At 42.5% G+C, this 16,407-nt stretch overlaps 1 protein-coding gene across 1 annotated transcript in view; it reads right to left on the bottom strand.

Moving 5' to 3' along the window:
* The window catches only part of CCDC88C (coiled-coil domain containing 88C), a 158,609-nt gene that overhangs the window by 43,906 nt on the left and 98,296 nt on the right, over window positions 1-16,407 (bottom strand). Inside the window, exons 7-13 of the mRNA XM_015414665.1 lie at window positions 13,392-13,532; window positions 10,589-10,773; window positions 9,446-9,527; window positions 6,553-6,711; window positions 3,259-3,405; window positions 698-842; window positions 61-63 (exon numbers count right to left, since the gene is read on the bottom strand). Coding sequence (XP_015270151.1) covers window positions 61-63; window positions 698-842; window positions 3,259-3,405; window positions 6,553-6,711; window positions 9,446-9,527; window positions 10,589-10,773; window positions 13,392-13,532 — 862 coding nt within the window. The remainder of the gene's footprint in view (window positions 1-60; window positions 64-697; window positions 843-3,258; window positions 3,406-6,552; window positions 6,712-9,445; window positions 9,528-10,588; window positions 10,774-13,391; window positions 13,533-16,407) is intronic.

Genomic DNA, 16,407 nt, shown 5'->3' with positions numbered 1-16,407 from the left:
TTTTAAGTAACCTCCAAGAATCTGGAAGAGATAATGTCCCTCATGACTGTCCCTTTTGACAACCTGTTAACCAATCCCTCCATTTTTCAGAAATGTCCCTCTTTTTACATTACATATGACTTCAATGGCAACATTTCACTTACATATATATTGAATATGACAGCACTGTAATCCCAGAATTTGATCTCACTGTGGTTCACAAAAGAATGATTCCTCCACGAGTGTAGAAAGCACACACAGTCATGTATACCATCATGCACGTACATGTGAAGAATGCTCATATATCTATTTACCATGTGTACATGCACTGTTAAACCACGACTGACAGCAGCTGCTCAACGCACATACATGTGGTAAAAGAGACACATGAGTACCCTTATAAGAACTCTAGGCACAAAACTCCATGACCTCACAACTTGTTAGTGATGTTGAGCAAGGGGCTACAGCTGGAAGCAAACATGAGCACCATCCTATAATATGGCTGGCACTGGTGGATCTTGCAAAGCCTTTTAAGAGGTTTAATAGAGAGTCCCAAAGTCTCCATGAAAGCATGGAAATTCTCACTTTTTGGGTACAGCCCATTATGATATTCATACTTCCCCTGTGCACTTCTGGTTTGGAATATCAACCTTTAAGTAATCTTCCGGAAGACAGGCAGCAATGTTTAAAGAGAGGTAAACCATTCCATGTCTCTTACTGTCTGACAGGTCTGTGCACTTTGACAGCTGCTCCAGTTCCCTGCCCAGATGGACAGACTCATTCATGCTCTGCTTCTGTGCTATCTCCAACACCATATTCTCTTCCAGAAGCTCTTCAATTCTCTTTTTGTCCGTATCCCTGTCCTAATGGAGATGACACACAGAAACACACACACCTAGGTTATTATTAACTCATGATTCCAGCCTGCACGCTTAACATTTACAAAGAGTAGTACTATGTACTAAGGTAATGATGGCCAGTTCCTTAAACCTGATGCTTGCAGGGAGCTGTGGGTTCTTCTGCCAAATAGTTCACAGTATCAACCATCTCCTTGTTCATGACCTCACAGTCCTTCAGAAGCTTGATGGAGAAACATCTTGCCCTTCAGAGCTGACCAGCCTGGCAAACACCTTTACTACTGTGGAATAAGGGTCACCAAGAATGCAGAGGCTCTGGGTGACTGGTTATTTCCAAATGCAAAAAGTTCTGCCACAGCATCTGACTTTCCCAGTATGGCACAACTAAAGGGAGAAAGGAAACTAAGGGTGGAAAACTTAAAGCAAGGGCTGGAGATGGGCCACCAACCACTAGTTGGCCATGAATGGCAGCATTTGTCTAGGCCCAGATAACAACTACAGTGCCTTCAAATTCCTGTGGCAACAAGGGCAAAGTATTGTTACTTTCACCAATTTCATAGCGCTTTGTGTCTGAACCAGAGTTCTCACAGGGATACAAGGGGTTGCAACAAACCTTCAAAATTAAATCTTCCTTCAAACAGGTGAAATTTCAATTTGTCTTGTACTTGTAATGCATCACATCTCTCTCTTGGCCATGCAAGTATTAAACTACCTGAAATTCCAACCCCTTCCCCATGCAGCATGTTTATAGGCTAAACCTGCCATAACATGCCCAGCTTTGCAATTCACATCTAATTCTCTGAAGTCTTAATAAAACCTAATCAATACAGGAGTCATACACAGCTTTAAGAATAATAGTCACCAAAGGGCATCACTGCTCATTTTGTCACAGCAAGGATGTGGATTCTAGCTTTGGTTTTTATTATAAAACTAGTGTCACTTGTTTTCCCAATAAATCAATTTATTAATTTTTAAAATTTATTTACTTTACTTATATCTTGCCTTTCCCCCCACTATGGACTCACAGTGTAGCTTACATCATTCTCCTCTCCTCTGTTCTATCCTCATAACAACCTTGTGAGGTAGGTAAGGCTGAGAGAGTATGACTGCCCCAAGGTCACCCAGCACAGTTTCCATGACATGAGTGGGGATTCAATCCTGGGTCTCCCAGATCCTAGTCTGACACTTTAACCATGAGACCTCGTCACACCCACATTTTTTTATATACTGGGAGAACAAGTGACACTAAAAGGACGTGCAGCCAACTTGGCCAAGCTGATCCATGGCTTTGTAACCTCTCGGTTGTACTACTATAATGCAGTCTGAGTTGGGAGGCCAATGACGGAAACCCAAAATTACAGCTGGTTCTGAACATGGCAGCACACCTGTTGTAAGGGGCTGGCCGGCCATCGGAACACATCCTGCCAATTTCAAGACAGCTTTATCGGACGCCAGTTTATTTCCAAGTTCAATTGACCTTTAAAGACCTTCATGGCCCAGGACACACATATTAAAGGACTATTTCCCCTTGCATGTCCCCATACGCCCGCTATCACCTTCAGATTGCCACCTTCTGGTTATTCCATTGTTAAGCCTAGCCTGCCTGGTATCAACGAGGGGCTGTGCTTTTGCTGTGGTTGTTCCCATTTTATGAAATAGGCTCCTCGATGAGGTGAAGGGGCACCGTCCTTGGAAACATTTAGGAGGCTCTGCAAGTCTGTTCTATGCAACAGAGCTTTTGATGGACAGTAGCTTTCAGGCATTTTATTGCATGTTACTACATTTTATTCAGGCATTTTATTGCATGTTATTACTAGGTTTTCTTAGGTTGGGGGCAGGATTTGGGTTTTTATTAATTTTTTAATTGTGTATTGTAAGCTGCCTTGAGTAAGGGGGAAAGGCTGGATATGTTTAATAAATAAAAAAATCAAGGGAATGCTTGAACTTTGTGCAGAGAGAGAACATGAGCAGGAGACAGAGACCGCACCATCTCTACAGGCATATGCTTTGCCCAATACCAGAACTTCAAACCGGAAGCATACATTGTATGCTGAACCATACTGTTTAGAAAGCAAGGTATTTTATCTACACTTTGTGCAAGTAAAAAAAAGAAATGCTCTCCAGCAAGAAAATACATAATCAGGAACATCAGAGTTGTTTTTTTTTTTTAATTAAAGAAATCTTAGCCAGAGTAAGCATCTTTCTTCCAGGGCAGCGCCATGAGATATACAGAATTTGAAAACCATTTTTTTTTCCTTTTTATGCCCATGCATATTGGGTTGACCACTAATGTCTTCGTATTTTCATATTTCTCAATTTGTTTCTAAAACAGTTTATCTTCTACAGGAATAGGGTCAGCTGAACAACAAAATCATCTTAGAATAAGAAAATTCCATTGATAATTAAGGACATCACTTTGTACCAGTTCTATGTCGTGAAGTTTGGATTTCAGCTGTAGGTTTTCCTTTTCGACTTCATGCAGTTTGTCACCACGAGCTCTCGCCATCATCAACTGCTCTTCTAGCATTGTCTTAGTTTCAATTAATATGATGTTGTCTTCTCTAAGCTCCTGCAAATTTTTTAAAAAAGTATCTAACAAATGCGTGTAGTTGAGTTTCCTTAACATTTTCAGAATCAGGAACTTTAATATGACAGTAACAGAAATACAAGGCATTTTAATAACAGATGTCTGACTTTGTATGATCACAAATGCCATGCCTTTTTCAAAGCGGAAGCTGTACACAGAAAAAACACATAGCAGGGCATCGACTCAGATTTGCAAAATCTTTGAAGTAGACAGGAAAAGTTAATGCTCTCTGCATGTTCCACAAGAATGCAACCTCCCATCCCTGGCTCATGCCTATGAGCTGAATGAAATCAAAGCAGCCGCAACAACACGGCAACAAATTACACATCACACATGTAGGGTTTGCCCAAAAGACCCTTCTTCGTTTCAAGTGCTCTTGGGCAAGCAAGGGTGGGGAGGGGAAAGATGTTTTGCAGGAGAAGAGAAGCAGCCACCCAGAGAACCAGCATGCGCCGCACCCCCCACCCCGCAGTCCCAGACTTGTGTTTTTAATGTCAACTGGGTACCAAAACAATGAAGCAGGGACAATACATATGCAACAAAGCCAGTTTTGTGCATGGATCTTAGCTGAGGGTGGGGTTGCTGCAGGGACTGGGGCAGGAAAATGTGGAGAAAGATGCCATCTAGAAGCACTGTTGTTGCTGTGCTGCTCTGCTACTTACAGCAATATTTGGGGCTTCTATAGGAAAGAGCTGTCCATGAGGAAAAGGCCGAATGAATGCTCAAGTTGAACTGTGGGTGACTTCACGGGTTCCCATACATTGATAGAAATTGGTGGTGACAAAACTGCCAGATAGCATCTGGGTCCAATAGAGTGCGGGGTGGAAGAAATAAAAGTCCCGTATCCCAGACACAATCAGTGGGATCTAGGATCTCTGCTCTGCAATCTCTTCAACATTTCCACACACACACACACACCACCGAATGGAGTCTTACTGATATACCAATGCAACTCTGTCCCACCTGCACAGTGGGGTTTAATAGCATTCATATTCCACTTAGCAGGCATAATCCATGGATAGGCTGGCTCTGTTAAACTCTACCAACCAAATAAAAGTTCTGTTGAAGGTGGCCTGTCTCATATCATTAAAGGTCTTCTTCCCCCCTTAAAGCAAAATGTCATCTGTTCCCTTGCTAGATATTGTGGAGAGCACTTATGTTGTATTGAATGTTTTTAAAATGCAGTTTTAATGCTTTATGTATTGGGCATTGGCCCCAGTTGTATGCTGCCCTGAGCCCGTTCGCGGGGAGGGCGGGTTATAAATTTAAATAAATAAATAAAATGAAATAATTACTCCACACTAACTCTGAAGCTGTAAGGGGGGGATTCCCAACAGCATGCCCTCAAGGGACACTTGGTTGCAAATCATCTTTGTGTTAGACAAGCTACATAACAAACAATGTGGACATGGAAGATTTATTCTCTCACTTAATTAACAAAAAAAGCCATTAATCAACCACTCCTTTTGTAACTAACTAAAAAGGCTTGTGGTACACTTTTTACAGCTTGGGGATGGGGGTGATAAGTCATAAAGCTTTTAATCTTTAAATTCAGTCAAAAGAACACTGCACTTTAGTGTTGAACTATATGTTGTTGTTTTTTTAAAGCTGGGCATCTGGGTTCGATTTTGCCCCATTCTCATTCTCCTCTGGGAATGTTGACATGTTTGGAAATGGGACTCCGACAAAAGCTCCCAAGTTTCCAAAAGAATCTGGTCTCCCAGAGCAGCACAATGCTCAATGGAGAGGAACGTTGTAGAAGATTTACACTGGTTGATGTTGCCTCTGAAGAGAAAATACATTAAGAAAGCTCTGTTGTGTATTACTAGATATAAATACACTGAGATTATACAGTAGGCCAATCTAAACACACACCCTATTGTCCCATGAAAATTGGTCAAATTAAAAACAATACTCATTTTTTTTCAATCAAGCAACTATTGTGGGTGGGAAATTAATAAAAATCAAGTTTCTATCCTTCGCAGTTATAAAAATGTATAAATGAGTAAAAGCAGAGCTTGCACATTCATATAGTTTCTCGGTAGAAACATAAGCTTGCCTTACGGGACTAATTGAGACTGAGATTGATGTAACCCACCCTGAGTCTGCTTGTGGGGAGGGCGGGAAAGAAATTCAATAAAATAAATAAATAAAACAATTTCCTACATATTTCAGGCAACACCGCCTAGAAGGTTCCATCCAAGCATTGCTACTTTCACACTGGTTCTCCAGTCTTTTAGTACTAAATCTTAAATTTAACCTCTGAATATTTATGTCATTTGAATTTGATAGTGTTATTGTCATGACTTTTATGTAACTTTGTAATCCACCCTGAGCCGGAGCCCACTTGCAGGAAGGGTGGGATATAAAATAAATAAATAAACACATTCCCCCAGAATTTTCTGCATATTTCAAAACATGTTCCAAAAAATTCCCATGATTTGGACATTATACTCCTATTAATTCAGCTTAAAATCCCATTAGACTTTTTTTTTTGCATCTGCATCACGCTGCTGATTCATGTTCAACTTGAACTGACCATACAACATGAGTCTTAAAGAAAATGTGCATGTTTATATGTCTATGCTTATATCCAGACACCTGTCTCTACCTTTACTTTCAAAATGGCACGATAATGTGATTACAAAAATAGCTCACTATTAGGTTTGCCAGGTCCCTGCTTACAGCAGGCAAATTCCCACAATTCTGGCTGCTACCTGCTGTTCAATGAGCAAAAACAGGGAAGTCAAACCAGAGGTGGGAGTGGGGAGTGACATCATCTCTGTGTGATGATGACATTTCCGGTGCAACAAGGAAGCGCTGGAGCCTAGTACTCGCCCCAGTACTATATGGTTTCCATGGAGTCATGATGGAAATGATGTGATTGCATAGCGACAACCATCACTGCCCCTCTCTGGCTAGCACCTGCCTCTTCCCATCCTCTGGCAACCCCATCCAAACAAGGTCACTCTCGCTTCAGGACATATTAGGTCAAATTAGGGTGTAAACCGCCCTGAGCCGGCTCTGCTGGAAGGGCGGAGTAAAAATCTAATAAAATAAAATAAATAAATAAAAATAAATATGCCATAGAGAGACAAATGGCCCAGCCCTAGTAAAACCTCAACTTGCCTCCATCCGTGCTTTGTAGAAATCCACATCATGCAGTTTCTCTTTACACCGAACCAGCTCCATTTCAAGCCGCTCAACTCTGTTCGATTTTTCTCTTAAGGAATCCAGTTCATCTCTGTAGGCCCGAGCAGAACGGGCATCTGCCATGAGGTTAATGTTCTGAGTAAAATAAAACAGCACAGCGAAATTTTTAACATGCTTCACTGATGGAAGGGCATTCACCGATGGAAACAAGGGCACGGATGAGAACCAATCCTGTCGCAAAATGGGGAGACACACACCAATGAGGCAGAAAAATAATTGTTGGGTTGAACAACCATTCAGCTTTGGAGAAGGATTTTCTATCCAGGAATCAGTGCTAAATGCGTGACAAGCCCTGCCACACCGCTGAGTTAATTAAGCTGCCAACAGCTGCTTAACAACAACAGAGGAGTAATACACTCAGGACACCTCTGTTCAGATTTTGGAGCTCCAGTCAACAAATACCGACAGATTCAAGGCCCTCAACTGATATGTGGCTAGTGTAAGGGAGGGGCTGTGGGGGACAAAGCAAATGCATGCTTTGCATGAACAAAGCCCAAGGTTTAATCCCTGACATCTTCATTCAAGAGGGTCTCGGTGTTGTATCAAGCAACTGAGTACAATTTAGATTCCAAAAAAGGTTTATTGTAAATCTTTAACAAGCACAACAACTTTTGTATCATTCAGTAGGGCAGACTGGGCCCAGGCAAGATTTCTACCCTTCTTCTTCCTGTCCTACAATACTACATCTCCCAGCAGGCTCTGTTGTTTATAACCACTGCTATATCTAACACCGCCTCTCTCAGGTAGCAGATGCTGGCAAAGATCTTTGTCTGCCTCAGACACTGGAGAGCCAGTGCCATTTACATTAGACAGTACTGAGTTAGAGGGACCAATAGTCTAAATTCTATATAAAGGGTTTCCCTATGTTCAGGACAGAGGAAAATAAAAGAAGTTTATAGGTGGGGTTGGTTTGATTCTTAAAAAGTACTGTGCTTTTTATTTCTTAATAGTCTAAGCAGATTTTTCATCCCATTTCTTCCTTGGCAAGACACCTTTGAATTCCTGGGAACAATACAAAAAGGGAACAAAGTGTAGTTTGAGGTGGTTATACATTTGATCAATTAATGGCTTGTGGGAAATGGAATACTTCCTCCTCCCTTCCTGGTACCTAGAATAATATGGGTGTGAAGAAATGCATTTTTTCTTTGGAGGTTTGAAATGAGCAAAACTTTCACTCTGAGATTTAGAAGTCCCCCCCCCCCCTCTGGGCAGGAAGAAGGGAAGTCAGTTCAATTGCTTTCCAAACTTACCTCAGCCCACCTTCATACAAATGCTAATGGGTCTAGACAATGGGATGGTCAAGCTCCCCCTCCCTCACCCTTCAAGCAGGGAACAGAGATTTGGAGGTGTTAAACACTAGAGAGACTTCAGGAAACGTTTCTCTGACCTGGCCTGACCTGGTCAGTGAGTGGGGAAAAGAGAGGTGATAAAACTCCTGGAAGCAAGAAGGAAGGGTGCTGAGTCCATCAGAGTAGACAGAACTCTTAACTGAAGTCTGGAGGAGGCAGCCATTAACCATGCACTGGCCTGGAGAGCTACAGAAAGCTTCAAGGTAAAGGCAATTCTGTAGAGATCTGTAACTTCCTAAGTTAAGGAGCCTCCCCTATATTTTAGCATCTGATAGGGCCATGTATAGAGAGAGGGACATAGGAATTGTGTTTTACCCATTTCTTTTGAACCCCTTTCTCAATCTGGTGCTGTGACAAAAGTATGCTTGTGAACATTTTCTCTTTAATGAATACTTTATAACTTTGGATGCTGGTAGTGGTTGTCTGTACCACATAAACATCCACCACACACTATTTTAAAAGGAGTGCCAGGGAGAAGGCAGGCAGTTGGCAAGTGGCTAGTCCTCCATGGGGACACAGGGCAGCAAACAGTCCCCATGGTGACAAGGCACTGGGCAGCAGGAGACAAGAGGCAAGGCCCCAGAACTTGGAAGGGAAGCTGGGAATCCTGACCCCCCCAGATGGCAATTCCTACAAAGGTCAGGTGTTGGTGAAGGGTTACTAGAGAGAGAGAAAAGCCTCTCCAGGAGTTGGAGAGGGCAGGGTGGAACAGGGCCTGGAGGCCAGAGCAGGCCCATTCTGCCACAATGGGAAAGGGCATCTTAAATGGATCTCAAGAAGTGGTATCCAAACACACTTCAGGGCCAGATCCATGCCCATGATCCTGAGAAGCTGTTGGGGGCGGAGCCTGGGAGGGGAAGAGCCGATACTGTGACATCACTCTGGGCCTCCATGCAGTGCTCTAGGAATTCCCCTGATTTCTATTCCTAGAGCACCGTGTGCTGTGAGGGGCTGTGGCATCACTTCAGGGTGATCACATCAAGTGATGTCACAGCGTGAGCAACAACATTCTCCCCCCCATTTTTCTCCCTCTGCTCAACAGACTGAGGGCAGGTGCTCATGCACTGCAGGTGGGCACCCGGCAACCCTACTTCAGGAATAATAAATGACGTTTGCTAATTCTGTTCTTAACTATTCCTGCAGCAGCACTAAAACTCCTAAGTAAAGCTGAAACATCCTTAACAATTGAATAAAACTTTTAGATAACACTATGTCAGCATATCTTTATGCTATTTGGAACGTTTGTGAGTTTCCAATGAGCTAGAATGTCATCACTTAGGCATCTTAAAATGACCGGCATCTGTTGGTATGCAAGCATCTGAGTCACACAAAACTCTTCAACAGTTTTTATCAGGGTCCCCCACACACACACGATTAACCTAAAGGCTTGCACATCAAAAACAGAAAAAAAGAATCAAGAATAGAATTTAAAAGTTTAAAAATAGCTACCAAGATCTCACCTCCTGCTTTATTTTCTGAAGTTCCAGGACTAGCTGATCTACTTCATTTCTTGTGTCAACAAGCTGCTCTGATTTCTCCTCCCTGAGGATATCGTAAAGAAAGTCTGTTAAAAATGTTATGACACCACTAGTCCCTGAAGCCACTGTTGCTTCATGAGCAAGATAGACAGATAACATATCTAGACCTCACTAGCGCATATCCTCCCACAAATTTTGTTAGTCTTTAAGGTGCTACTGGACTCCTGCTCTTTTCTACTGCTACAGACAGACTAACACGGCTAGCCATCTTGATCTAGACCTACATGAGAAACACAGCAGGACGCTCATTTCCTTGTTGTTCGTTTATCAAGATCGGCAGACGCCATGTGCCAACAAAAAAGGAGTTAGCTCCAACCTCATAAAAAGTTATACCTTTCGTAACACACATTCCTTTCCACTGCATCCAGAGACCAACAAAAGCATATGGGGAAAGGCGGCAAACCAAGTGCAAAGCAACATTAAACTTAAACCCAAAGGGTGGCAGAAAGCTTGGGGCAGTGGGAAGAGAATGAAGTTAGAAGCGTATCAAGGCTGTCGAGAAAAGAGGCATGGCAAAAAAAGAGGACTGCCTCGGATGTTACACCTTCATGTTTGTTTTCTGAGAATGTGTGCTGGGAAACAGCTGGTCAACACAGTGGGTGAAGACACACATCCTCACAACACATTAAATGCGTGCTGTTGCTGGTAAATGATGGTGCTACAGGCAAGGGTGGTTTTTTTGTGAACAGTTCTGCACTGAGCAAAATGGGCCTTAGGGCAGAGCTACATGCAGATCGAGGAAAATCTCCCCTGCCACTCATCTACTGCAGACCTGCATTTGACTATTTATATTACCACATCACATCCATGTCATCTCTCTTTTATCTCTCCTGCTACGTTTTTACTCCATTGTTTCTCAGGAAGATTGGCAAGACAATCCCACAGTTTTGCTCATCTTCTTTTCTAAAAAAAAAACAGCTTTGTACCATATCTGAAGGTAGGACCATTAGTTAGCATCAGTGTACTGAAACGAAAAGCTACATTTCATGTATGAACTACAGCACCAAAGGACATGAAGAAGTACTAGTTCTCCAGCAGTACCACAGGCTTGATATCCATACTTACAGCTCCTGCCTGACCCTTCTTAGTTTCGCTTTTGTGTCTGCAAGCTCCACAGACAGATGTTGTTTGTCCTCATTGGAGAGGCGGCTGACCGGGTTTGGGGGAGAGGCTGGGCTGGATGTTTTTAGTGGACTCGGAGGCCGTTGGGACTGTAGATAATCTCTCTCCTGAGTGAGATCTACGATTAGCTGGAAATAAACCAAGAAAAGCACCCAACCAAGTGGCATAAGTGAAGGATATTTCTCACTCACTGTTCCATTTGCAAACAGATCCTGAATTGCTTTACAAACAAAAAACATGCACAGAAGGTTTAGGGACATAAAGTTTTAGTGACACAAGCGTGTAAATCAAGTAACAAAAAGCCCAAGTTATGACTGGAAGAACTTATAGTCTATTACCTCATTGCTTATACTTTCATCAGATTTTGTCATAAATATTTATGCACTCCCATCAATGTGAATGAATTTTTATAGAGTAACAATAAGAAGAGAGGTCCCTGCTCCCCAAGGAGCTTGAAGTCTAACATTTGGTACAGGAAAAGGAAGATTACTAGGGAAATATGCTTTCAAGGATTTATTCACTTAGATGTTTTGATGGGAAGTAAATAACCACAGAGCATAATCACTGCAAGCCTTCCTTCTGTTCCAGTATTTGGAGCCAGTCATTCATCTCTAAAAGAAGAAGGTCTGTGGCTCAGATCTGAGTGGAAGCAACTTTTGACCACTGGCCAAACACTCATTTAGACTGAGAAGGAGAAAGCATGGTTGGCAGGGGTTAGTGAGGTGCATGTGAGAGATCCTCCCCTACACATTGTCCCAAAATAAATTGCAGCTTTGAGTCCCCACTTGGGAAGAAAAAGTTAAATTAACAAATAAATGATATACTGGAGGAAAAACCTGATCTCTTATGAGTGCAAATGCCTGACAAAGGGATGGGGTGGGGTGGGGTAAGGGGCACTGAAATCCCCCCCCTCTCATAAAATCATAGAGTTGGAGGGGACCTCCAGGGTCATCTAGTCCAACCCCCTGCACAATGCAGAAAACTCACCAATACCCCCACCCACCCCCAGTGACCCCTGATCTATGCCCAGAAGAGGAAGAAACCCCCTCCAGGGTCCCTGGCCAAACCGGCTTCGAGAACAATTGCTTCCTGACCCCAAAGTGGCAATCGGCATTTTCCTGGGTGTGCAGGAAAGAGTCACAAGAACTAAACACTGAGGCAACTTTTCTTGCCCTCCCTTCTCGTGATTTGCCGAAGTTCACAGAATCAGCATTGCTGTCAAATGGCCATCTAGCCTCTGTTTGAAAACCTCCAAAGAAGGAGAGCCCACCACCTCCTGAGGAAGCCTGTTCCACTGAAAAACTGCTCTGTCAGGAAGTTCTTCCTAATGTTTAGCTGAAAACTCTTTTGATTTAATTTCAACCTGCTGGTTTTGGTCTGGCCTTCTGGGGCAACAGAAAACAACTCCACCCCATCCTCTATATAACAGCCTTTCAAGTACTCGAAGATGGTTATCATATCATCTCTCAGTCGTATCCCATCCTCGTCGCCAATTGTTAAGTCGGCGCTTAACAAGAGTCGGAGAGTGATTTCAGCAAGAATGCGGTTTATTCTTCAGCTTAGTTACAGTATAACGATCGCCAGCCAGAATCCATCATCTGAACAGCTTACATACACTGGCTTGTCGATATTTAAACATTCCCGGCTAGTGTAGCCACACCCCCTGTACAAATAACAACCTATGAGGTTGAAGATATAAGGCCCAATCACAAGCGGTCCCGCTTTACAACGTGATTGGTAGACACTCTCTGGGCTAGGACTCCTATTGGTTACATTAGGATCCTAGCCCAGGCTGAAGCTTAACATTGGTTTTCAATCAGGCGATTCGCATGTCAGTATCTACATTCAAGTCAATACATAACACCTGGGAGCAGTATTACAGTAGACATTAGTGACCTAGATAGACTGGAAGAAAAACTAGGAGGAAGACTGAAAGAAAAACAACTGTCTTCAGTTCTGCGTTTGAAATAAGATGAACTGAGAAGAAAAGGGAAGATTTTTCTGGGTTCTGAAGTGAAAACCAAAGAATCTTGGAACTTCATGAGTGCAGACAGCTTAACAGAGGTGCATGAACGAGCAATGAAGTAAAGCAAGTCTGGCCACAGCACAGGAGAAGGTGGGTCTGGACTGGACTGTTAGAGACCACAGATGGAAGATATTTTGGAATGTGCATCCATGTAAAAAAGATCCTTGAATGCAATAAACTAGCAGAAACTAGTTAGTTTAACATCTAATCTGCTAAATACAGGAAGATCTAATCTGCTAAGTACAGGAAGATCTTCCACCTACAATCTAAAATGGTACAGTCTAGAATTTTGTCAAATTTAGTTTATTGCCTGATCCTGCACAATGTCTAAAATACAACTTATTTATTTTATATTTAAAAAAATCTATATTCCACCTTTCTGCATAGCTCAAGGTGGCTTCCAATACAGAACTGAAACATCAAATCCCAATTACTCCCCTCAACGTAACAAAGTCTAAAAACGTAATAAAATCAGTTATATTTTAGTACCTGTGCCACAGTTTTTATTAGGAAGCCATGCATAATGTCATGTAGAACCACTGTCAATGTTCAATATTAAGATGGAGGAGGGGGGAAATGAAGCCCTAATTCTCATGTAGCACTTGCCAAACCGAATCAGATACAGAAAACCATCATGGGGCAAACAACAGGAAAGGTCATGATGCTCTTTAAAAATAAACTATATTATAAGAAAACCAAATTAAGCAACATTATACATACCTCAGTGCATTCATCCCTCTCATCAATCAACCTCTTAAGGTGGAAAACCATATTTCTGGAGAGAGATTCTAGCTCTTCTGGTGCCATATCTGGCAGCTCTAGCCATTGCAAGTCAAATACATTCTCCTGATTATGCGTCACCTGAAATTAAGAACAACAACAACAACAACAAAAACCCTAGAAGCATAAACAGTTTTCATTTTCTGGTGGTCATTTTTCAGATGTTACTTGGAAATGATAAAAAGGTCTCTTTTTTTGGCTTTGCATTGACTTTGTTTGAAACGGAGTTCTGCAATTTCTTTAGTGCTTTCCACTTCTATAGCCCATCAGCAGATAGAGATATCTCACCAAGTTTAACAGGATTTACATCCTGGTAAATATCCTTAGGATTGTAGGCTAAATTGATTACATAACAAGGAAATTACATTACCTAATGTAAGGATTCATACTATAGAGTACTTTGCCCATCCATCTTCCTTTACTAGGCAATTTTAGCTGAACTTGAAAAGTTGTCTGTCGAAGGCTCTGTTTCTGTTTATTGTTACATGATCCTGGGAATTAATGGAGGCCATTCACAAAATGGCTGCTCAAAAAGTACATCACTGTTTGGTGTCATAATGACCTCACATAATATTAACAACACAGTCTAGAATAACAAACAGAGAGTACACTTAAACTGTACTAACAGCAATTTTTCTGACTGTTCTTGAGGCCTGGTGCCGCTTATTCTACCTACTTCAGTCTTATTTCTTTATTTGATTTATACCCCGCCCTCCCTGCCAGGGCAGGCTCAGGGCGGCTAACAAGGCCATAGGCATTATAAAACAATAAAAATAATTTAACAATTTAAAATCATCAAACCATTTAAAAGTGATTTGCAGTGATCACTGGGCCTAGATGAGCCCTCATCTTTGTCTGGAATCTAGAGACATTGCCTCTTTCAGGAGCTATACTGAACTGGACCTTCCAGATGTCTAGCCATGGGATGTATGCCTTCCTCAAGGGTTCATCCCTCCACTATAGGTGCAGGACAAAACTAATATGGGCAAAGAGGATCAAAGCCCCAAGAATCTTGGAAACTGTAGTACAGTGTTGCCAGGTCTCCTGCTACAGTGAGAGATGTCCTGCCAGCAACCCACATTTTCCACTGTCAGTGTCAGCCAGCAGAAGAAAAGTTAATTTTAAAATTGCAGATCTTCTTGGAGATCTTCAGGAGCCACTACAAGGCCTGCTTGTCTGTCATGGCTTTTAAGGGGTTTGACTAGCAGATATCGAGGAGGAGGAGAAGAGGAGGAGGAGGATGGATTTAAACCCCACCCTTCACTCAGAGTCTCAGAGCAGCTTACAAACTCCTTTCCCTTCCCCTCCCGACAGCAGACACCCTGTGAGGTAGGTGGGGCTGAGAGAACTCTGACAGGAACTGCTCTTTCAAGGACAGCTCTGATAGAACTTTGGCTTGCCCAAGGCCAGCCAGCAGCTGCAAGTGGAGGAGTGGGGAATCAAACCCAGTTCTCCCAGAGCCTTCGGGGAGCGCGGGGTATAAATTCAAAGATAAATAAAAAAATAAAAATAAACAAAATCTGCACACTTAACCACTACACCAAACTGGGGGGAGTGGGAAGGATTTGGGGGTTTGTTATTTTATCTTTGTTTTAGCTGGGGATGTTTTAACTAGTATTGTAAAGCTGCCTTGATAAATAAAATCTTCAGCTGGCATGACAGCAAGACAGGAAAACCCAGACGTTATTGGGATCTGATTTAGGAATAGCTGGAAACTACAGTTTCCCAGCAATTCCTAGAGCAGTAAGGCATCACTTCCCTGGAAGTGACATCACACTGTCGTGATAATGGGGCCACCCCATTCCACTGAGTGTCAGCCGTGATCTGGCCACCCTACTGAAGTATGACCGAACAGAGACCTGGTCTATGTGGCAGCAGCTGCTACAATAGATAAAGGAAGGGCTGGAGATTAGAGGACAAAAAGACTACACAAAAAGCTGGAATTTTTAAGTACAGTAAACATGGAGGCATCACGGATAACAGCCACTGCTTGACCTCCATCAATCGGACTAATCTCTTTTGAAGCCACCTGTGCCAGTGGCCATCACTCCATCCTGTGGCCATGAGTTAATTATGCATTGTCTGTCCAGCTGCTGCATATTATTTAAGGGGAGCTCTAGTTGTACTTTGTTTATATTTAGTTCTGTGCCAACAAACAAGTTCCCAAGGTGGCTAGCCAGAAAAATCAAAAAAATGCAATTCATAAAATCATGGCCATAAAATATTTTTAAAACACCAGGAAAAAGCTGAAAGCAGCAATAAAACAATAAAATGGCGGGTCTTGTTTGTGAACACTCATTTCTCCATTTCTGTTTAACACAGATGCAACTAGCAATTTCTGAATCCTGACTGCATTGTTTTATACCATACAATCCGCATGGAGTCTCAGTGAGAAAGGCAGGAGCCACATGCGGCTCTTCCACACATATTTATTTATTTATTTAGATTTCTTAACTGCCCTTCGTGGGGCTCAGGGCAGTTTACAATAACATAAATTCACTACAATTTTTAAAACTACAAAATTTCAATATTAAAACATTCAGCATAAATATTTAAACACTTTAAAACAAGATGGCATATCCAGCATTCAGATTTTCATTGCAGGGAGGGGAGAGGACGGGAGGGTGCCGGGTAGATATAAGAGAACCATCACTGGCCTCAACCAAAGGCCTGGCGGAACATCTCTGCCTTGCATGCCCTGCGGAACTTTAATAGAGCAGACAGGGCACGGGTGTCGTCCAGCAGAGAGTTCCACCAGGGCTGAGAAAGCCCTGGCCCTGGCCGAGGCCAGACGAACATCTTTGGGGCCGGGAATCACCAGGAGATTCTTATCTGCTGATCTCAATGCACTTCGGGGGATATATCGGGGGAGGCGGTTCCAAAGGCAGCTCGAGCAGCACTGGATGGATATATGCCCTCCATGGAGTCCCCATAAGGACCTGTGCAGCTGCATTTT

The sequence above is a fragment of the Gekko japonicus genome, unplaced genomic scaffold (assembly GCF_001447785.1).
Source record: "Gekko japonicus isolate JY-2015 unplaced genomic scaffold, Gekko_japonicus_V1.1 scaffold1035, whole genome shotgun sequence".
Classification (NCBI taxonomy): domain Eukaryota; kingdom Metazoa; phylum Chordata; class Lepidosauria; order Squamata; family Gekkonidae; genus Gekko; species Gekko japonicus.
The sequence above is the reverse complement of the archived record's forward strand: the minus strand, read 5'-3'. Positions and strand labels throughout refer to the sequence as shown.